The following is a 20,010-nucleotide window of genomic DNA, read 5'->3' on the forward strand; positions in this document are numbered from 1 at the left end:
TTTATTTTTTTTTATAAAGGACAATGCACATTTATTAACTTTACTGAAAAATGCCAGAACTACCCAAAAATGGCTATTTTTTTTCATCTGTAGACCCTTGACAATGTTAGAGTAAACACCTAAAATAGAAACAAAGCATAATAACACAAAATGCACTATCATATATATTATTTAACCAGTGTGTATGTGTTTGTATAATCCGTTAACAGCAAGTTTGTTAGGTATTTAGATGCAAATCATTTTAGGAAGCTGCCTTCTGAATTTTTTCTTTAGACATATTATGTGTGTAAATTATGTCATATTATTATATTATATTATATTATATTATATTATATTATATTATATTATATTATATTATATTATATTATATTATATTATATTATATTATATGTAAGGGGTATTCAACGACTTGCCATGCGTTAAAGGGTTTTAATGCACGACGTGGGGGAGAAACGGAGTGTGTCTTTGCTGTAAAATATGTAGGGAAATTTAGCAAAAGAAAAACATATTGGGACAGGTAAGAGAAAATTCTGCTTTATTTATCTTCTTTAAAACAAAAGCAATAATCCAAACATCCAGTATCAATTTAATATTACATTATTTACGGTCATAAATTAATTATGAAAAAATTACACCTGACAACAAATAATAGGTTCAAAAGTCCAAAGACTGACCGTTAGATACACAAAAGATTAATTATACATCTTGTTTTAACAACAGAGATGCAAGAGATTAGATCCAGCTATAGGTCCTTAGATGGTCTTCCCGATATAAAGCTTTGCTCGGGAGGGGGGAGCCGTTCGCGGAGCTGTCGCTGACTGTCTGGAGCTTCCAACATTTTTAAACACTCACTATCCTTTTACATAAACTGCCGATTTGACTTTAAAATAGCTAGATTCTCGCTTGAAAAACTTTTTAAACTTGATTTTGTGGCATAATTTAGGAGTATTTTCCTAATTTTGCAGATTCCTATCGAAATTCTAAACTCTGGGATTCTAAATTCTGGAACTACCTGTACGTTTCAACGAAAATTATGCACACCCTCCAGCCAATCAGAATCAAGAATTTCAAAAAACCATGGAATATTATATTATATTATACAACATTGATTTTAGATTTAAAAAATGCATCAATATTAATTATTCTATGCTAGACATAACCACCATTATTAGATAAAAGAAAAATGTCAACCCATTACTTATCTGACTGTCAGACTAAATAACACTGCGTTAGTGACATGTTTAAATTAGCAAAATTCAAAGCCAAAAATATATTCACTATGCCACAGAAAACCAAATTTACATGTAACTTTGCTGTGCATAAATGTGCGTAATTCAGATCAGTGAACATAAGCTTCACTCAAGCTCTGTCTGTCAGCGGTAATGTTAATGGCCAAACTCACTATTTTGCATTTGTTTCAGTTGGATGAGGCCCATAATCAGACCAGAAAGCTACAACGATCCCTGGATGAGCAGGTGGAGCAATCCGAGAATCTACAAGTTCAGCTGGAACACCTACAATCCAGGTAACCAGACCGATATACTGTATATGCACACTCGACAGTCTCTCTGTAGCAGGTAAACTGTTGTGAAGTGTTTTTCAGAATGTTGTGTTCCGTTCGGCTCTCTTTTGATCGGTAATGAATGCAGGATAAGCTTCTCTGTTACACAACATCATGAATAAGATGGCAGGTTTATAGTGTAAACTGTCAGCGAGTCCCTCTCTCATTATTCTGCTTGCATTCAAGCTTGCACCTACCAGCAGCCAATCCCTGGCTGCCAGGCTGTGGGTTACCGTAGTAACAGGGAGACTGGAAGCAGTGTTGTGGGCGCAGCTGGAGAGAGCAGTGATGGGCATGTCGACACGCCACTGTTTATAAGAACTAGTCATGATACTGGATTTTCTAACGTAAATTAGGAAATAATCTAATAGCATTCATTAAAATTGCCATTTTTAATGCATGTCTTAATTTGTTAAAGGTTTGCTTGATATTTTAAGGAGTTTTACTACAGGTCAAGTCAGGCCTGTTGACCAGATTTTTACTTTCCCTGCCAGGGTTAATTAATCTAAAACCCAGTCAGATCACACATTATTTATTGTCGGTTATGAAAGTCACTACTGTATGTCAGATTATGTGATTTTGTGTTGATAAAGTCTTGACTTGTCGTGTTAACAAATCTGCCAGACTACACGCTCTTCAAGATCAGTCATATCATGACTTCTAAGATGAGCATTATTTCGCAAAGCAGTCACAAGTGTTGCTATAACAATATTTCTTATCTCAATTAAATTTTTTTATATCAATATCAATAAACACTAATGCTTGCAGACATCTAATAACTATGTTATTTAAGGGCAATCATTACGACATGGATATGATCAAATGTATATTTTCTTTTTAATATTAAGATATTTTCTTTGAAATCTAAATGTATATTTTCCTAACAGGGTTGCTTATTAAACACTCTTTAGGCTGAACTTGCTGCGAGTGAGCCAGAGAAAATGAAAGCACATCAGCAGCAAGGAAAAATCAGATGCTCAAGACATAATCTTTAAAATAATGACATATTAAAAAATTTGAAAGTATATGACAGAGGTTTGTGATACAACAACTACAGTGAAGCATTCATTAAATCCCTAATTTCCACAAAGCGAAACAAATCATCCACTCATGTAGTTGAGTAGTGGACGGGCACAAACAAAAATATGGTCTTTTTAAAACTAATTTTAGACACTGACAAATTTGTATTATCTGACCAGGGCTTTATGTGCACATAATAAATGCTTTAAGTCAATAAATGCACATATGACAAGCACTCACCTGCCATCACAGTTTCAGTCTTCAATTTCAGCACAAAGCTGAACAATACTGTTTAAAGCTAAAAAGGAAAAAGGTAACACCAATTCTCACTATTAATATCAGCTAATTATTACAAAATTAAACCAATTATTACAATATTGACTGTTTATTTGTTCGTATAAAATACATATTCTGCATGATCATATTCTATAACCCTAATGCTACCCAATACCTAAACCAAACCATTACCTTAATAACAATGAGTAAGCAGTAAATTAGGGGTTTTAGGCAAAAGTCATAGTAAATGATTGGTTTAAAGAAAGAATTGTACTTTAAGAGTCTGACCAAAATTTATAATTGTGTTATTCTAATTGTGTTAATGTAATGTTTATGAGTTACAGTCATTTAATCATCTAAAACACTAGTCAGCGGTGTTTTAGTTTTTTTCACTTTGGAGAGTAATGCAGAAGAACTGTTCATTAAACAAAATGTTTTATGTAATTTTTAATAGAAAAATTTTCTTTGTTTTCAACCATATTCACATCCTTTGCTCAAATACCGTCAAGATCATTTGCATGCTTAAAATCTTAAAGGTGCAGTATGTAAGTTTGACACCCAGTGGTTAAACTGGATATTACAAACCTGGATCAAAACAAACGCAAGCGCAGGTTGCAAGATTGACGAACAACAGGGGTCCGTTCTTCGTACGTGGATTACTCAGTTAGCCGGATTTGGATACTGACGATTTGACACGATCCAGGATCGTTTCGTTCTTCAAAGCTGATCCGAGAGTTGTTGTCATAGCAACAGTTCTGCTAGGTCAAACCTGATCGGGAGCAGGTTCAAGTCATATAAACAGGATTAGATCAGCTCAGTTCAAGCAAAGATAATACAGAAAGTATGTACCGAATTCTGATATTTTCTTACAGTAGTAGTTATATACACTTGGGAAAATGGTACATTTTTTTAAACTATATATATAAAGTTATAGTCATTAATAAAATAAATTAAGTTATACATATTAATAAAACGTATGCAGTCTGCACCCTCAAAATGAAAGTACAAAGACTGCCACCTGGTGGTGCAGAGAAAACTTATTGATATGAACTTTTTAGATCGCTTTAGTACAAATTGTGTATAATAGAAATGCACAATATGTTTCCTTTTTTTTAAAGCAATAATACATTTATGCTGTCATAAACATGTTTTGATAGTTAATATGCCAGTGATTTGATGCTTCACAAAAGTTGCAGACGCCTTTACCAATATGAAAATGCTTTTGTAAACAACCAGTTATTCTTTACACCGATTAAAAAACGGCTACTATAATAAAGAAAATATTTTCTAAATTTAGAACTAAATACATTGATTTGCATTGAAATACATGATGAATACACTTGACACATGAACGTGGAAAGCCTGCAGCTCACAACAAATGTGTAAAGTTATTGCGTGTCATATTTAACAAACCGTTTACTGCTAATTTGATGTAATTTTGCTCAAATGGATAATTGAATATGAATCAGATGATGTCATTACGCTGCTGTGCCGTCAGCCAATCGTTGCATTGCTGATCATGATTTCGAGGATCGATAAATCTGTCCTTCACAACACACGCAGCGATCTCAGATCAGTTTATCCAGACATTCTAATCTGATTCGCGAACTCGTTTGAAGAACCAAATTAGCGAGAGATCAGTTATCAAGATTAAAAGATCCGGGATCTGCCAAATAATCTTAGATAATTTAAGCGAGGTACGAAGAACAGACCCCAGAAGTGAGTCTGACGATCGAGCCTAAACGCTTATTTAAATCGTGTTCTAAATAAAAGCAACTTCACATGATAGAAGGAATATTTTCCATATTAAAAGGAGTTTTTGTTCTACCCGACACCTTAAATTGGTATATCAGAAATGGCTTCTATTTCTTGCAGTTGAACAACAGAAAACTGACAATGATCACCTTAGGTAAACCTTATGTGCTTTATTCAGTGTTAAATGGTAACAATGTGAGTTTGATTGCTATTTTACATGACATTTTTTGCTATACTTATGAAAGCAGCAGCAGATAGTTCACCTCAGATCTTGAAAATAGAACTTTAGAACTACGATTCAAAACCAACACATATCATCTCACCTTACTTTTCAGATAAACAGGGTTCACTTGGAATGTTTCTTAAATATCTGTAAACATATTATGGTATTGTTTTTATTATATTAAGAGTCAAATACTTATATACAGCACCTTTAATCTTCAGGATTTTGAGCACATCCCAACCCTAAATATTAGCAGCTACATTAACTCTGTTTGCTCAAACACTTGGAAGCACTCTATTGGGTGTGGGGAAGTTGGTTCAATATACCTCTATGCATTACCATGAAAGGGAAGGAGTTGAAGAAAGGATGCAGGAACAATCGGCCGGCCCCTTTGAGAGGTGGGCCAGGGTTCAGCATGATTTCGGAAGAGCGGAGCAGGCCACGGGTGGAGAGGGTGACAGATGGAGCCCAGCGCTTGTCCAAGTTGTCATGGAGACGGAGGACGGTCTAGAGGCTGATTTGGAGTAAGAGTGACAGGAGAAGGCTGGAAATGACAGCATTAAGGAGCTGATAGTGCTTCGGTTGTTGAGATGATGTGGAGTTCACTCCCATATCTGATGCCACAGGAAGTTCAGAGTTGCATCTTTTTTTTCCATGCTGGCTGTGACTCAGCCCAATTTCAGCCCTGCAGCAAGAGGACCATAAACAGCGCTATCTGCTGTGGACACGCAAAGGAGGATCAGATCTCCTGATCCTACAGGGTGAAGCTGCTCAGCGTCCTGCTCGCAGCGGCTCTGTCTGTCTGTTAGTCTCGCAGCGTGAGGCGGCAGCTCTGCTCAGCCCACCGGCAGCACCATTTGGCACCCCCACCGTGCCTATTTGCTTCTTTCTTCATCGGAAAGCTGTGAACTCAGAGTCTCTCATCTCTGTTTCACACTTAGCTGCTTGTTGTTGTTCTCAGTCCTCGCTGTTGTCCTCTCGGCTGACGTCCCTGTTCATATTCTCTCTTTATTCATGTCTCTCTCTCCTTTGCCTCTACAGAGACCAGATGGTAATTGACTGAATGTGCTTCAGTCTATAATCATAAAGTTGGTGTGTAAATCAATATATGAGGGCAGGCAATGCTCCTAGCTGGGAGTGGAGAAGCCTGCCAGATCTGCACCATATGCATTTAGCTCTTCTGTAGTTCTGCATACTGTATATGTTGACTATAAATGGGTTGCGTGCTAGATGAGAAGTACAGTAACTCGACACGTCCTGACACATCAAGCTGACGTCAAAGGGCTTTGTTTGTGTTGTTGTTACCTCACGTTGGCTGCATCTTGGCTGAAAAGCTGCACTTAAACGCACTAAAAGCACTGCAGGCGACTGGAAACTAGCACCCTGTGGCATATAAGGAAATAATTATTTGTATCAGCAGTTCAATAGCAGTATCAATAGGTTATTTTCTTCATTCAAAGCATGTAACTGGAAGTAGGTCTGCAGATATAAAGACTGTAAACAAAGCCAGGCTTGCATTCTGTTTTGAAAATTGGTTATCTCCAGCTGGCTCATGTTGTAATGAAAACATTTGCATATTGAAATGTTCAGATAAGATGACATAACATTAGAACAGCTTTCTGTGTCTGCGGCATCTTGATTTCTTAACTACAAATGAATCTATATACTCTTAAGAAAAAATGGCAAAAGATCAACCCGAGCAAACATGTAAGACGCACACTTTTGAGGGCAGACATGAACAAATGTGTGCTAGATTCAGAATTAGTGAGTCTAAGGCCCCATCCCAATTCTACTCCTTGGCCCTTCCTGAAGGTAGGGGGGAAGGGCTAGATAGCCCTTGAAACGAAGATTTTCAAGGACCACAAGAAAATTTCCCAGAAAATTTTGCTATCTATAATCCATAATAATAACTCCTGTATAGCAGTCCCACAACATTCTGACACTTGATGACACTCGAATACCCTGTCAGAAAACTCTAGTGGCTGGGAATGAGCTTTTACAGTGTGTGGTATAACGTTAATGCTGTTTTCTTGTGTCTACATAGATGAATATGGCCTCAGTGTAAATACACAGTACAGTTACAATCTTATTTCCGCATTATATTGTTATGATAAAATGTCATTACCTTCGGTTATTTCCTGAAGATAATTACCAAAAAATAATGCAACTTTTACAATTACAGCAGTCGCGATCGTCTGATCTCATGTGAAGGAAGAGATTGTGATGACGTTATGATGTGTGCAGGTGCTGTAGTGCTGTCCCATTTCTTAGGGGTAACATTTAAATCCTTTTCCTTTCACACTCTGTTTCAAGGGCCAAGGAGAAGGGGAAGGGGTACAAAAATACAATTGGAATTGGACTCAAGTCTAGGTTGACTCATTTATATTTATAAACGGAAGATGTACCACTAAGATGTCACCACTGTCATGTCTCCTTTGCCATGTTATTACAATGTAAATTTTTAAACTGAGAGTAGACTAATTTACTAATGCGTATTTTTCTATTTTTTTGTCATGAGATAATGTATGAGATCGTGTGATCCGGAAGTGTATAAAAAGAGATGAATACTGTCTGATAAAGAGCCGGTGTGCTCAAAACGTTACACACTTTGTGTTAGCATTTTTAATACAAAAAATTGGTCTTTTTTGGAGCTTTAGTGTTGCCGCATTTTTAGATCTATATTTGCACTTTTGGGTGTTTGGCTAAGCACCTAAAAGTTAGATTGATTTGTGTGCTTTTGTGCATTTTTTTCCAAATATCGATAAACCCAACATTTCGTTTTTAGGGTTAATTCCGTAAATTTCGTAAATGTAAGGAGACTTTTTAACACAGTGGTTGGGTTTGTTTGACCCAAAGTTGGGTTACAACAACCACAGATTTTCACAGTTTATGTCTCACCACTTGAAATTTCAATATAATCTCAGTATACGCCGGCAACAAGCTCTCTGCAACTCTTATATGCTCACTCACTAAAGCTAAGTAGGGCTGCCTAGTTTCTCCCATCAGGTTGTTGCTGGAAGAAGTGTTAGTGGTGTGTGTCTTGGGCAATATGGCTGCTGTCGTGTCATCCAGGTGGATGCTGCACACTGGTAGTAGATAAGGAGGTCCCCCCCACCAAATGTGTAAAGCACTTTGAGTGTCCAGAAAAGTGCCATCTAAATGTAAGGAATTATTATTATAATCGCCTTACGCTTTCTACATCAAAATGTCCCATAATAAAGTTCTACAGTGTAAACCCACAAATCCTACATACCATAGGAAAATGTTTACTAACAGATATTTGTTTACAATGTAGGACTCAAGTCGCTCTTTAAAAATCCAATAAAATAATGTTGATTTCTCACCCTCATGTTAATGATCTTGTGTATATATACAGCATGTTTTCTACCTGAAACATGAAGAATTTAAACGCAGCCTTAACAGGAGATGAGGGTTTAGCAGCTTTTGTTCACAGCATGGAGGTCATGAGAGTGATACTGATAAAAGTGTGTTGTTTTGTGGTGTGGTTTACTTGTGTTTGTTTGTATTGTGTTAATTCTCTGCAAAGCACTTTGTAGGCCTGATAGCTTGAAAGCTCTGAGGAATGTGCCAGATACGGTTCTGCATGGGGGAATGAACTACACAAAGACGGAGGCATGGTGAGGGGGCTTTGCGTGAGATAGATCTGATCTGGAAAGCTGATGGTATGGATCTGTGCCTCTTTAATGTCGCTCGCCAGTTGCGTTCTTATCGGAGTTTCCAGACATTAAAAGGCAAGCACTTAAAGCACACCTCCACTGAGTGACAGGCAACTCATCAGCTTTGTGTGGCGAAGAGAACTGGAGAGAGAAAGAGAGGATTGCTGCATTATTTTGTATGGGGGTGTGGACGAGGGGGATATATTAATAAATATATCGGAACAAAGGATAATGAAAATGTCTTTGGTGTAGAATGGGATTATCATGCATGTGATGTTGGTGTCGTGATTTCACGGTTGCTTTGTCTGACTGACGTGTTCTTTATTGTACATGTCTCTATGCCAGTAACGCTGGGGTGGAACAATTACATTGCTGCTTTCCCATTGGTCACATTGGTTTTTCCATTGGTTTGGCAGCGCTGATGTCAATTCCGCACCCTAAACAATGGTGTAATGTTTTACATCAAACAAAGGATAGATAATATCATGCCTGAGGGTCTGAGTTTATTCTTTGCATCCATGATCACATTGAAGAATAAAAGGTTAGCAGAGTTGCTGATCAGAAATCAGTCCTGTAAATGGGTTGTTGACTTGAAATGTCAAGCTGAAAAAATCCAGTGGTTTTGCTTAGATTGTTTATATACAGTAAAGCTATGAAAAAAAACACTTTAAAATCTCAGTTTTGCTTGGATTTATCATACATACAGTAGCTATGTGTCTGAGAGTAAAACGTAATTTAGATTTTATTCTCTAAGCTAGGGATGATGCAGCTTTTACGGTGGCCGAGAGATCTTAACATGCTCCAATTTAAGAAAACATGCAATTACAAAATACACCGCAAATTAAGAAAATATCTTCATCCATTTGAAAGCACACATACTGCAAGTCCTCACAACACCAACACATTTTAAAAAACGTGCTGCATTTTTACACAATGCAAACAAATTAAGAAAACGTGCTGCATTATCTCACAAGACAAACAATTTACGAAAACATAATGCATTTTTGTCACAACACTTTGAAATAGCACGGAACTCAACGAAAATGTTTCAAGGAGGCGCGTGGCCAACCTGGCTATTTAGGTTATCGTTATTTAGGCTAATAAATACAAAAGATCCGTCACTTTTATATGTCCACTTGAAACATTCCCATTGTTTTTTGTTCTTTTTGTAAGTGCTGTGAGAAAATGCAGCGCGTTTTCATAAATTGTTTGTGTTGTGAGAAAATACAGCGCATTTTATTAATTTGTTTACATTGTGTAAAAGTTCAAATTTTTTTATGTGTATGTGTTAGGATTTGCCACATGCGCGCTTTAAATCCGATGTAAATCTTCCCTCATATTGCTTGCGTTTTTTGTAATTGCACGCATTTTCTTAAATTGCAGCATGTTGCGCTTTCTCAGCCACTGTAGTTGCCTTTATTTTAGGGAGAGAAATTAATCAATGAATGATTACATGTGTAAATCCATGTGAAGGAATTGGAGCTACTTGAGCTGTGGATTTCCTGGAAAAAGTTCAAATGTTTTTCATTCAATCAGAAAAAGCATTAAACAGTCTTCTAGTAAAACACTAGTTATTAAGTAATTTATTTACAGTATTTTTATCTTTAAAATTTGTCCTAAACTAAAACCATAATCATAAATGACACAAACAATTTTATGTGATTGTACAGGTAAATGTTTAAAGGTGATTGATAGATTGCATTTATCAGGGTATCTGCTAAGTCTTTAAAATGTCTTAATGTCTTAAATAAAAAAAATAATAAAAATAAAAAATGTAGGCCTAAAGTCTTAAATTCACTCAGTATTGGGTTGTAGGTCTTCATTTTCCTGACCATGTAAAGCTACCCAATCAGGCCAACACCGATTCAATCAAACATTCCATCTCAATAAAAGTTTTAGCAAAATTGTATTTATTTTCTCTATTTACCAATATAGCTTGATTTATCTTCCTTACAACATTTGTTTTTAATGTTTTTTTAATGTTAAAAGTATCTTGGCCATTAGAACTAAATCGTGGAAGTCTGAAATTTCATTCATAATAGTCTTAAAAAGGTCTTAAATTTGACACGATGAAACCTGTAGGAACCTCATTTATATAATATGGTAAATTGTTTTCTGATATTTTAATAGTGTAGCTACAAGTAGCTTGGGTAAGTGCAAAGTTTCTCTAGAAACAGTTGAACAGGTCCATTTCCAAGCCTAGGAATTGGCCCTAATGTGATAAGATTTTGGAAGAGATTTTTAGGAGTAATAAGCTCTCTGGAAGGCTTGTGAATATTAAGGCTCTCTTTTACAACCATACCTCAGTCTGTTGCCTCATTACAAACATGTGGCAAATTTCACAATGTACATGTTAAACTAACTAACTATACATTTAAACAGACTTCATGCCTCTTTGGGGTGGCACTGAATATATTTGTAATCTGTATGTCTCACATACTGATGAGGTGTGAACAATGTGTGCTTCACTGCTCTTTTAGTCAAAGTCTTTCCTGTTTTAAAAATAAGAGTTCCGCTTGCATAATAATTGTAATACAAGCTTAGATAAGCTTTAAAATAATTTACAACAATGATCATTCCACCACCCTATTTATAAGTTTTTAAGCAAGCAAACAAGTTAGCATGTTATTTTCAAGCAAGGATCTCTATAGTAAACTTTGTGTCCAATCAAACGCAGCCCTGGGATGTGCATATTGATGACGCAGTGTGGATCGTCAGAGTCTTGTGTTCAGATTGGCCTGTTTTTCCCCAACAGAATTTACATGAGCGTGAGGAAACAATTGTGTTTAAGGTTTACAGTATGTCATTTCCATGTACTGAACTCTTATAATTCAGCTATCCCCAGGTGTATCCAGATTTCCATTCTATGGCACCTTTAAATTATGATGTCCTTGTTGTTTGTCTGCCACCTTAATGCTAAAATGCTAAAATATTCATGGTCTGCCAGATAAAGCCTGAAGACCATGAGTCACTGTGTGGGCTAGAATCCATTTGGTTTCAGTGTTTGTGTGTGTGCCTCTGTATTTATGATCTAGTGTAAATTGTAGCCCTGTTAAGCTTTGGACTCAAAAAGCTTTTAGCCTCTGTGAGTGAGCTGCTGTGGTCAAAACAGTATAATGTGTAATTTAGCAGTGTTTAGTGTTTCCTGACAGCAGGTCCCTCTTCTGTGGAGGATCCTGGGCCCTCATGTGCACTTATTTGCCCCGAGAGGCAAGACTCTTTTCATCTGTTCAGTTATACAAACAGTAACACTATAGTGAGTCATCAGCCGTTCAAAGACAAGAGGATGATTTTTATTCTCACCCTGCATTTCTAACATCGTCCTCTTGGTCGTTTTATGTAGTTTGTGTGTTGTTTGGATTGTTTTACCTTGCCTGTTTACCCCGCCAGCATTTCAGAGGCCAGGAAGTGTTTCCTGATGAGCCACAAGGCCATTATTTTCTTACTGTTACATCACTAAAACAAATACAGAACTTGAAAAGAAAAAAAGACAAAACGGTCAGTGCAGAAAAGGATGTAATGTAAAGGAAGGGATGAAAAAAATGAAAGGATAGAGAGAGCTTTGGGTGATGAGTTGTACTGTATGCTCCATTTATAATGCTCAAATATTCAGATATCATATGAATCATCATAAAACAAAGATTCAATGCATTCATTTGACCACTGGTTGCTCTTTTTTTTCACATATTTCACAGGCTCCTTTTCCATATTACATTTCTAAATGTTGCAGGTGTTGATTTTGTGATTGAAGATTTGACCATCAAGTTGCTTTGCCACAGTTTATTTATCTCTTAGCATTAATGCTATTTACCTTTGATCATTTATTCATTCATTCACTTTCTTTTCGGCTTATTCCCTTTATTAATCTGGGGTCGCCACAGCGAAATGTAAAAATGAACTGTTACTTCGATTCCTTTGATTGTTGTACATTTTTGTTTACTTATTGCATATACTTGCAAAGACTTTTATTGTGTATTATTCCATGCCAAATTTACCTAATTAATTATAATAATTATAATTCCTTTCATTTATGTAGCGCTATTCTGGAAACTCGGAGTGCTTTACACATTGGCGGAAATCTCCTCATCCACCACCAGTGTGCTGCATCCACCTAGATGATGCGATAGCAATCGTATTGTGCCAGTCCGCACCCCACACACACTCCTATCAAGAGCCTGACCGGGCGCCCTGCTTCGCTTTAGTGGACGACCATGTGAGAGTGGCATAGAGCTAGCTACCAGCTGAATAACCCTAATTATGCATTATTGCTATAACCCCCAAACTCTAAGCACATTTTGTTAATACGCTTTATTAAATGTATGGTTGGACTGTAAAGTATTGGACAAAATACAAAATAAATACAACCATACAAATACAATAATTTAACAAATACAAAACAAATACAATTTTAGGTGTACATTAGTTTTTCTGAATTGTTCCTATTGTAGTAGATGCTGTAAAGGTACATTCAACACCATGAAACTAGGCTTTTTAAACTATTCATCAGCTACTCTGCATTGCCTTATCATTGACGAAGTTTCTCTTTCTTTTTTTGAACCATCTATTTTACCAAATGAGATCATTCACATTGCTGCGGTGGCATATTCTGGTTTAAAATTGCAGTGTATTGCTCTTCGCCAAAATCATCATCATCATCATCATCATTATTTTTCTGTATAAAATAAACATAAAAATTAGTTTTTCAGTGTTTCACAGTTTTTTTTATTTTACTTTGACCTGTTTTTCACAGTATATGTTATAATCTGTATTTGTTAACTTTAGCCCCTTCAGACCTGAATTATGTTCTAAGTTTAAGAAAAACATAAAAGTACATTTTCTCAGTTATTAAGGCTTTCATAAATCAGACTAAATGAAGATAATTTAAATGTCAACATTCTTTAATATTCTTCTATATTACTTTTTTGTACATTTCAGTGAACATCTGAGCAAAACACAGGAGTACTTCAAAAAACAAGTATAGCAACATGAAATTAATGAATACAAATTGTTGATCTTTACTTAAAGTTTCTTCTGAACATTACAAACTTGAAAATTATAAAATTTAACTTCAATAACTTGAATACATTTTTACTTTGGTTTATAGACTGTATATTATTAGAACTCACTGTCCATTACATATAAAGAGCAGGCATATTTTCAAGAAATCCTGGTTTAAAGCTTGCAACTCTACAATAGGTTTTTAAAAATTTAATAGTCAAATGCAGTCCTCCTTTTGAAAAATTGTCAAACATGTCAATAAATGTGAATAAAACCACTGAAAATGTTGCTTACTCTGTGTTCGGAACAAAGTGCTGCCATCTCTTCAGCATAGTGGATATTTTTTAAATTAGAACAAGCAGAGCCTTATTGCCATTTGATTGGATGACAAATGTCTGATGTCATGGACAACAGGCTTTAAATTAGGGTAAAAACTACAGAAACAAGCAAAAAAGCATGATCTGACATGTGATGTCAATTGTAATGGCTGCAGGATCTTTATTTTTGAATAATTTTATTATCGGTGGTGCAGTGGGTAGCATTGTTGCCTTACAGCAAGAAGGTCGCTGGTTCGAGTCTCGGCTGGGTCAGTTGGTATTTCTGTGTGGAGTTTGCATGTTCTCCCCGTGTTCGTGTGGATTTCCTTCGGGTGCTCCAGTTTCCCCCATAAGTCCAACAAAATGCGCTATAGGTGAATTGGGTAAGCTAAATTATCCATAGTGTATGTATGTGATTGAGTGTATCGATGTTTCCCAGTGATAGGTTGCAGCTGGAAGGGCATCCACTGTGTAAAAAAATATGCTGGTTAAGTTGGCGGTTCATTCCGCTGTGGTGACCTTTGATTAATAAAGGAACTAAGCCGAAAAAAATGAGTGAATGAATGAGTTTTATCATCATCCGTTTTAAAATAATCAATTATTTATAACAAAAAATGTTTAAATTGTTTTTAGGCTAAGGCGTCAGCAGAACCCTGGCCTCTTTGGCAAAATGAGGACATCAGCTTCATCACGTTTTGGCCCTGAAGATGCAGACGGCCCTCCTAGCGACCCTGATGAAGATGAGGAAGAAGAACTGCAGCTCCAAATCCCCTGAACCCTTCACTGCAGACCTGGGAATGACTGAAGACTCACCGATCTCACTCGAGCATTTCACCTTCCCCTTCATTTCATCTCTCAGCGAAATCTAGAAGAGGACTTCACGACCCTCAGCAGACAGATAAACACAATCCTTTTTCAGTAGCCTATAATAAATGTGTGCCAGGGCCAAAGTACTGTCTGAAGCCTAAGAAAAACATTGCTGGTTCTAGTCCAAGTTGGCACATAGGTTATTGATAGACAAATATCAGACCCATTTATTTGACTTTTGAGGGTCCATTTGAAGCCTAGTGATTCCTATTATTCACATAAGCAGACACATGTGCTGGCACACATTGTAAACGCATTAGAGCGTCCTCAAACTTTCAGACATCAAAACCATCTTGAAACATTACATTTCATTTTAATCCCCCATCTGACCTCTAAAAGAAGCTGTTTATTCACACAGTTCTTCTTCATCAACCGTTTACATGCTCATTTCCCAACTTTATTCCTCATCACCTGGATTTTGATTTATTCTTGTCACCCATTCATTTCCACCGTTCCCATTTTACTCTTCCTATTCATTTTGATTTTCTATTTAATCTTTCGCCAGCCCTCCCACCCACCCCCATCCCTCAACAGCAACTCTCACATCAATATTCAAAACAACCCATTCAGAACATGATGATTATGTTCCTTGTGTCTGGGGAACATTTCATTTCTGCTGTGTTGTTACTGAAGAGGCAGGCGAGCGCTTTGGTTTTTGTTCTCGCCAGTATTCCTGCGTTAGTTGTCCCAAAGTTTTTTCTTGGTGACTATATTAATGTGTTTCGGTCTTGTTTTATATAGGAAGGAAGGGAGGGGGTGGGGGATCGTGGGTAGTTTGTAAACGAGTCTGTTGGATTCTTCTTAAATACATACAAGCATAATTGCTTCGCCCTTTTGCGTTCAACCTATAGAAAGGTGGCTGGTGCATGAGGGAATGTTTTAACAAATGGTCTGTTGATTTTAAAGAGATTTTTAAGCAATATAATACTGTATACGTCTGCAATGGGGACCAATCTTGACTCATCTTTTACTTGGACATTTGTATGGTCATATTAAAGTATTTATCAGATGTTTGTTTTTTACCTAAGTGGCCTGTATTGCAGTATTTTGTATTTGTTTGTGTTTGTATTTTATCTCTATAAATGTTAAATGTATATACAGTAAATACTGGCTGCGTAACCTTTATTTCCTGTCAGAGAGGTGGGATAGCGTTCACACTCTGTGCCAGCTTGTCCAACAGACAATACAAGTGATCACCTGGGGCCCTGTATTTAGTGAAGGGCCCCGTGGATACTTCCTTTCTTTATTTACTGTGACCATTTCTCAGTATGAGTAGTTGTTGCTGAAGTACTGTTGCTATTCTGAGTTCATTTCTTGCCAAGTAGTTTCAATTGCTGAATGTGTTCCTGCGCTGACCATGAGGTGACTTGTGTGAACCTGCAACAGACAGGATTCTGAATGCATTTCAAACAAACCAGCGAAAGTCAACAGAAAACCCTCGAAATGTATTACATTTGTATTTAGTAATTTAGTAGACACTTTTTTTCAGAGCGACTTAAAATTGAGAAGACATTCAGCAATTCAACAAGAAGAGGCAATACATTCAAAAAGTGCTAATTATACAAAGGTTTGTGTTCAGAAAATTAAGTACTAAAGTAACTAGGGGGAGTGTTTTTTTATATATAGAGAGAAGAGTGTTTCTACAGGTGGTTTGTCAGGCTCACTCATCTGTGTGAAGCACATTTCATAAATACACAATGTTTATATGTATATACAACCGTTTTGTCTGGTTCTCTAATATGATTGGCTGATAGCTGTGCGATAATCTGCAATAACAGCACTTGTATAGCCTCCTCGCCCTCCTGTGTTACTCCGCCTACATAGTGACAGCAGATCAATAAACTAACCACAGTTTAAATACTTGCAGCTGTTGGACACAAAATATACCTTTAATGCTTTTTGAGGCAAGAATATCGTTGTTCAGATTGCAACTGTGCAGTTTATTTGTAAGGACATAGTGGCTATTTTAAATATTTATCATTTTGTAGATGCAGCGCGTTGGAGTCCATCAGCCTGTCATACCAAGCAGAGCAAAGACGGTTGATGCTCTGCCACAAGATGGCGGCAGAGACAGCTTAATAAGTCCATAGAGAAAAAAACCTCAGCGTAATTTCCAGCTACAGCATATTAGATCATTATATAACAGGTAAGTGACATTCTAAGTCGATCTGTCTCTTTTGTATGTTGTATTGCTGTATCTATACCATAGTTATCTATTCGTGTTTGTTTTGCTTTTTTGCGTTTTCAGGGTTGATTATTGTTAGGGATGTAACAATTCACCATGAGTCGGTTGAAAATCGATTCAAGTATGTGACTATTCAAACCGGTTGAAATGTTAAATGAATCATGATACAAGTTTTGAACAGAGGGGGTGCTGTGATTACAGGCACAATCTTGCTTTACCTGTGCATCTGCGGCGAGCAAGACGTGAGGCGGCAGAGTAAAATGACAGCGTGCACCAGACAAACTGTGTGCAAAAAGACTTTTATATAAACTGAAACAGAACAATGAATATGATGCAAATAAACCATCAGCACAGTTGAAAACTACTGTTACAGACGTCTATATGCAAAAAAAAAAAAAAAAAAAAAAAAAACTATTAATAGGCCAAACCACGCATACCAAATAATTTGCTACTCTACTTGTTCTGACAGTGTTTGTCAGACTGAAAGAGAAAGGGGTTCTGTTACAGAAGCAAGTATTAGGTTATTTTACCCTCTCTTTTTCAAATTAGTTTATGCATATTTTAATTATTATAAATTATATATTTAAACCAGCCTGATCTCACAAAGAAACATAAGTATTTTATGTTTTGTCAATTTAGTGGCTAATTCGTCGTAGAATTTTAAAAAAGAGACTTGGCACCCAACCCCACCCCTAACACCAAACATCATTGGGTGATAAGCAAATCATACTAAATTGTGCAAATTAGATCGTACGAATTCATACGAATTACCCACTAAATCAAAAAGTTACAAATTGCTGTGAGATTGCAATGATTTAAACATGTTAAAGATTATCTCTTCTTAAATGCATCACACTAATAGTTATACTAATTAATTATACAAGTAATATTAATTATTCACCTTCATAATCATGTTTAACTTCTGTCTCTATCCTACAATATAATAAGTAATTCAGTAAATCAGTTGTTTTTATGCCAGTGGATATCCCCTGGAGCAGAGGGCCTATTGACCACTTCTGTACACACTGCTCTCTGGTTTAGGAAAGGCTTGCCTCTCAACACCAGCCATCTCTGTCCACAGTGAAAGAGTTTTTTCATCAGCAGGGAACATAGTAAAGGTACAAAGCCCTCAGCTTATGCCAGAATACATAGATAAGCTGATATTTCTTTTTACAAATGTAAAATTTCAGCACAGTCACAGCTTAAGTTTGTTCATATTAATGAGTCTTCTTTAGTTTGTATTTTTTATGGAATTTGTTTTTAAATAGTAATTTAGTTATAGCAGAAAATATATTATATTTTTGCAAAAATGCGCAGCATACAGGGCAAAATTAAATGGCTCTTCACCTTAAATTTGTTTTAGATCATTTTGTTAAAAAACCGTGACTGAATTGTAAATCATGAGAACTGAATCGTAAATCATATTGAATCGTGAGTCAGATGAATCATTACATCCCTAATTATTGTCATATCCTCATTGCAACAAAGAAATACTGGGAAATGTCTCTAGACTGATGGCGTTTTACATTGTTCAGCCTTAAAATCTTAAAATGTGAGCAAAATCAGCTGTTTTGTCATCACTTTAGATATTAGGCAAGAGAATCATTCAAAAAGTAGCTCTAAAGTGACATTTGTGAAGTAGCAGTGGTTTCTGCTTTTCTGACGTCAGCTATTGATGTGAATGAATGGTGGAAGAAAATAGTTCCTCTGAGAAAAAGGGTTTTTAAACTCTCCGTGTTTGATTTTCTTTCACGATTATGCCGTCAAACTGTTGTATACACGCAAGATCACACTTATGGCAGTGCCATATGGCTGAATATCATCACCGGTAGGACTCCAAGACCTGCACCCCACCAGTGCCGATATACAGCTGTAATGCCCTGCTACTCGTGTGATATTGTTCATGTAGAGTTACAGAGAAAAGAGTTTTGCCGGCAATTTTAAATTCGAATTGGCAGTTTATTTACAAAGCATGTCCGTCGGATGTAGAGTGTCAATCTAAGTTACGATGAGTTACATTCCGACCGGTTTTCTGACATGCTCAGGGGCACTCAATTTAAACCAATGCAAATAATCAGTAAAAGTTCCCACTTGGGCTGCTAATTCACTGGTATTTTTAAAGTGACAACTAAAACTTATCTCTTCCAAGATCACCTAAGCCCCTGTGAATAAAAGCAGGGCCTTTAATAGTAGGCTAATACTTTGTAAAAAAAAAAAAAAAAAAAAAAACATTAGATAAATGTTCATCATGATAAATTCTGATTAAAAAAAATTCACTGTTAGTTTATATTAATATTTTGTCTCCAGCGCTAAAGTGGAACTGAAGAGGCCGAGCGCACATGAAGAAGGAGCGGATTAGGTAACTATACAGGTTATCCCTGAGTGACTGGGTATCAATGAGATGCTGCAAGAAGCTCATTCCATATACGATTTTCTTCTTTATTTGTGGTGTAAGCACTTTGAGTTTATTACAAATCAGTGTATATATGACAAAACAAACCTTTAGAGATTAAAAGGCTTCCATTTCTCAAATTCCCAGAATGCACTGTGCTGTCTCTAGTCAGACATTTGAGCTGCAGTGCAGGCAGTAAGCGGGAGCTCCGTGCTCACCTCTCAGCCAAGAATACTCTTACGTGGGCCAGTTATTTTCAGATCAGCCACTGGATCGCATCTCTCTCTATAGGTGTTAAACGTGATTAATAATTCATTTTGTGTAGAATATATTAAATTTCAAATCCAAGGCCTGCATGTAAATGCTATTTTTATTTTGAAATGAAAATGTCACCCAAAAATATAAAGTAGGCTATAAATATGTAATTTAATTGTATTTTGTTTAGTTTTTTTAATCTAGATTTTATTGTATATTTTTTGCATATGTTTATTAAATTTTATCAAACGCACTCTCATTTGAATTATGCCTACTTACAGTATTTTGCAGTAGGCTAGGGCTTATTTTGTACTTGCCAATAATTGTAACATATTCAACATATGATTCATTTATACACTTCAATATAGAAATGGTCAATTAAAGTGGACCAAATTGTCATAATTTCGCCTTGGGCTGCCCCACAATCCTATGGGTCAGCACACTTGTTCAGTTCTCTTGGTTAGATTGGTCCAGACCAAAAACA

The 20,010-nt window shown here is 36.3% G+C and overlaps 1 protein-coding gene and 1 long non-coding RNA gene across 3 annotated transcripts in view; both read left to right on the forward strand.

Annotated features, from left to right (window-relative positions):
- Positions 1-15,799, forward strand: part of ccdc102a (coiled-coil domain containing 102A) — a 112,468-nt gene extending 96,669 nt beyond the window's left edge. For both annotated transcript variants that reach the window (XM_087258850.1, NM_205552.1), the window contains 2 exon segments: positions 1,422-1,525; positions 14,461-15,799. In XM_087258850.1, coding sequence (XP_087114976.1) covers positions 1,422-1,525; positions 14,461-14,602 — 246 coding nt within the window. In that variant the 3' untranslated portion in view covers positions 14,603-15,799.
- An 883-nt stretch (positions 15,800-16,682) lies between these two features.
- LOC141375375 (uncharacterized) lies at positions 16,683-19,779 on the forward strand. Its single transcript, XR_015495797.1, has 2 exons — positions 16,683-16,840; positions 19,187-19,779. It is a non-coding gene; the product is annotated as an uncharacterized LOC141375375 (long non-coding RNA).
- Positions 19,780-20,010: the final 231 nt, after the last annotated feature.

This window comes from Danio rerio, chromosome 7 (genome assembly GCF_052040795.2).
Source record: "Danio rerio strain M-AB ecotype USA chromosome 7, GRCz13ab, whole genome shotgun sequence".
Lineage (NCBI taxonomy): Eukaryota > Metazoa > Chordata > Actinopteri > Cypriniformes > Danionidae > Danio > Danio rerio.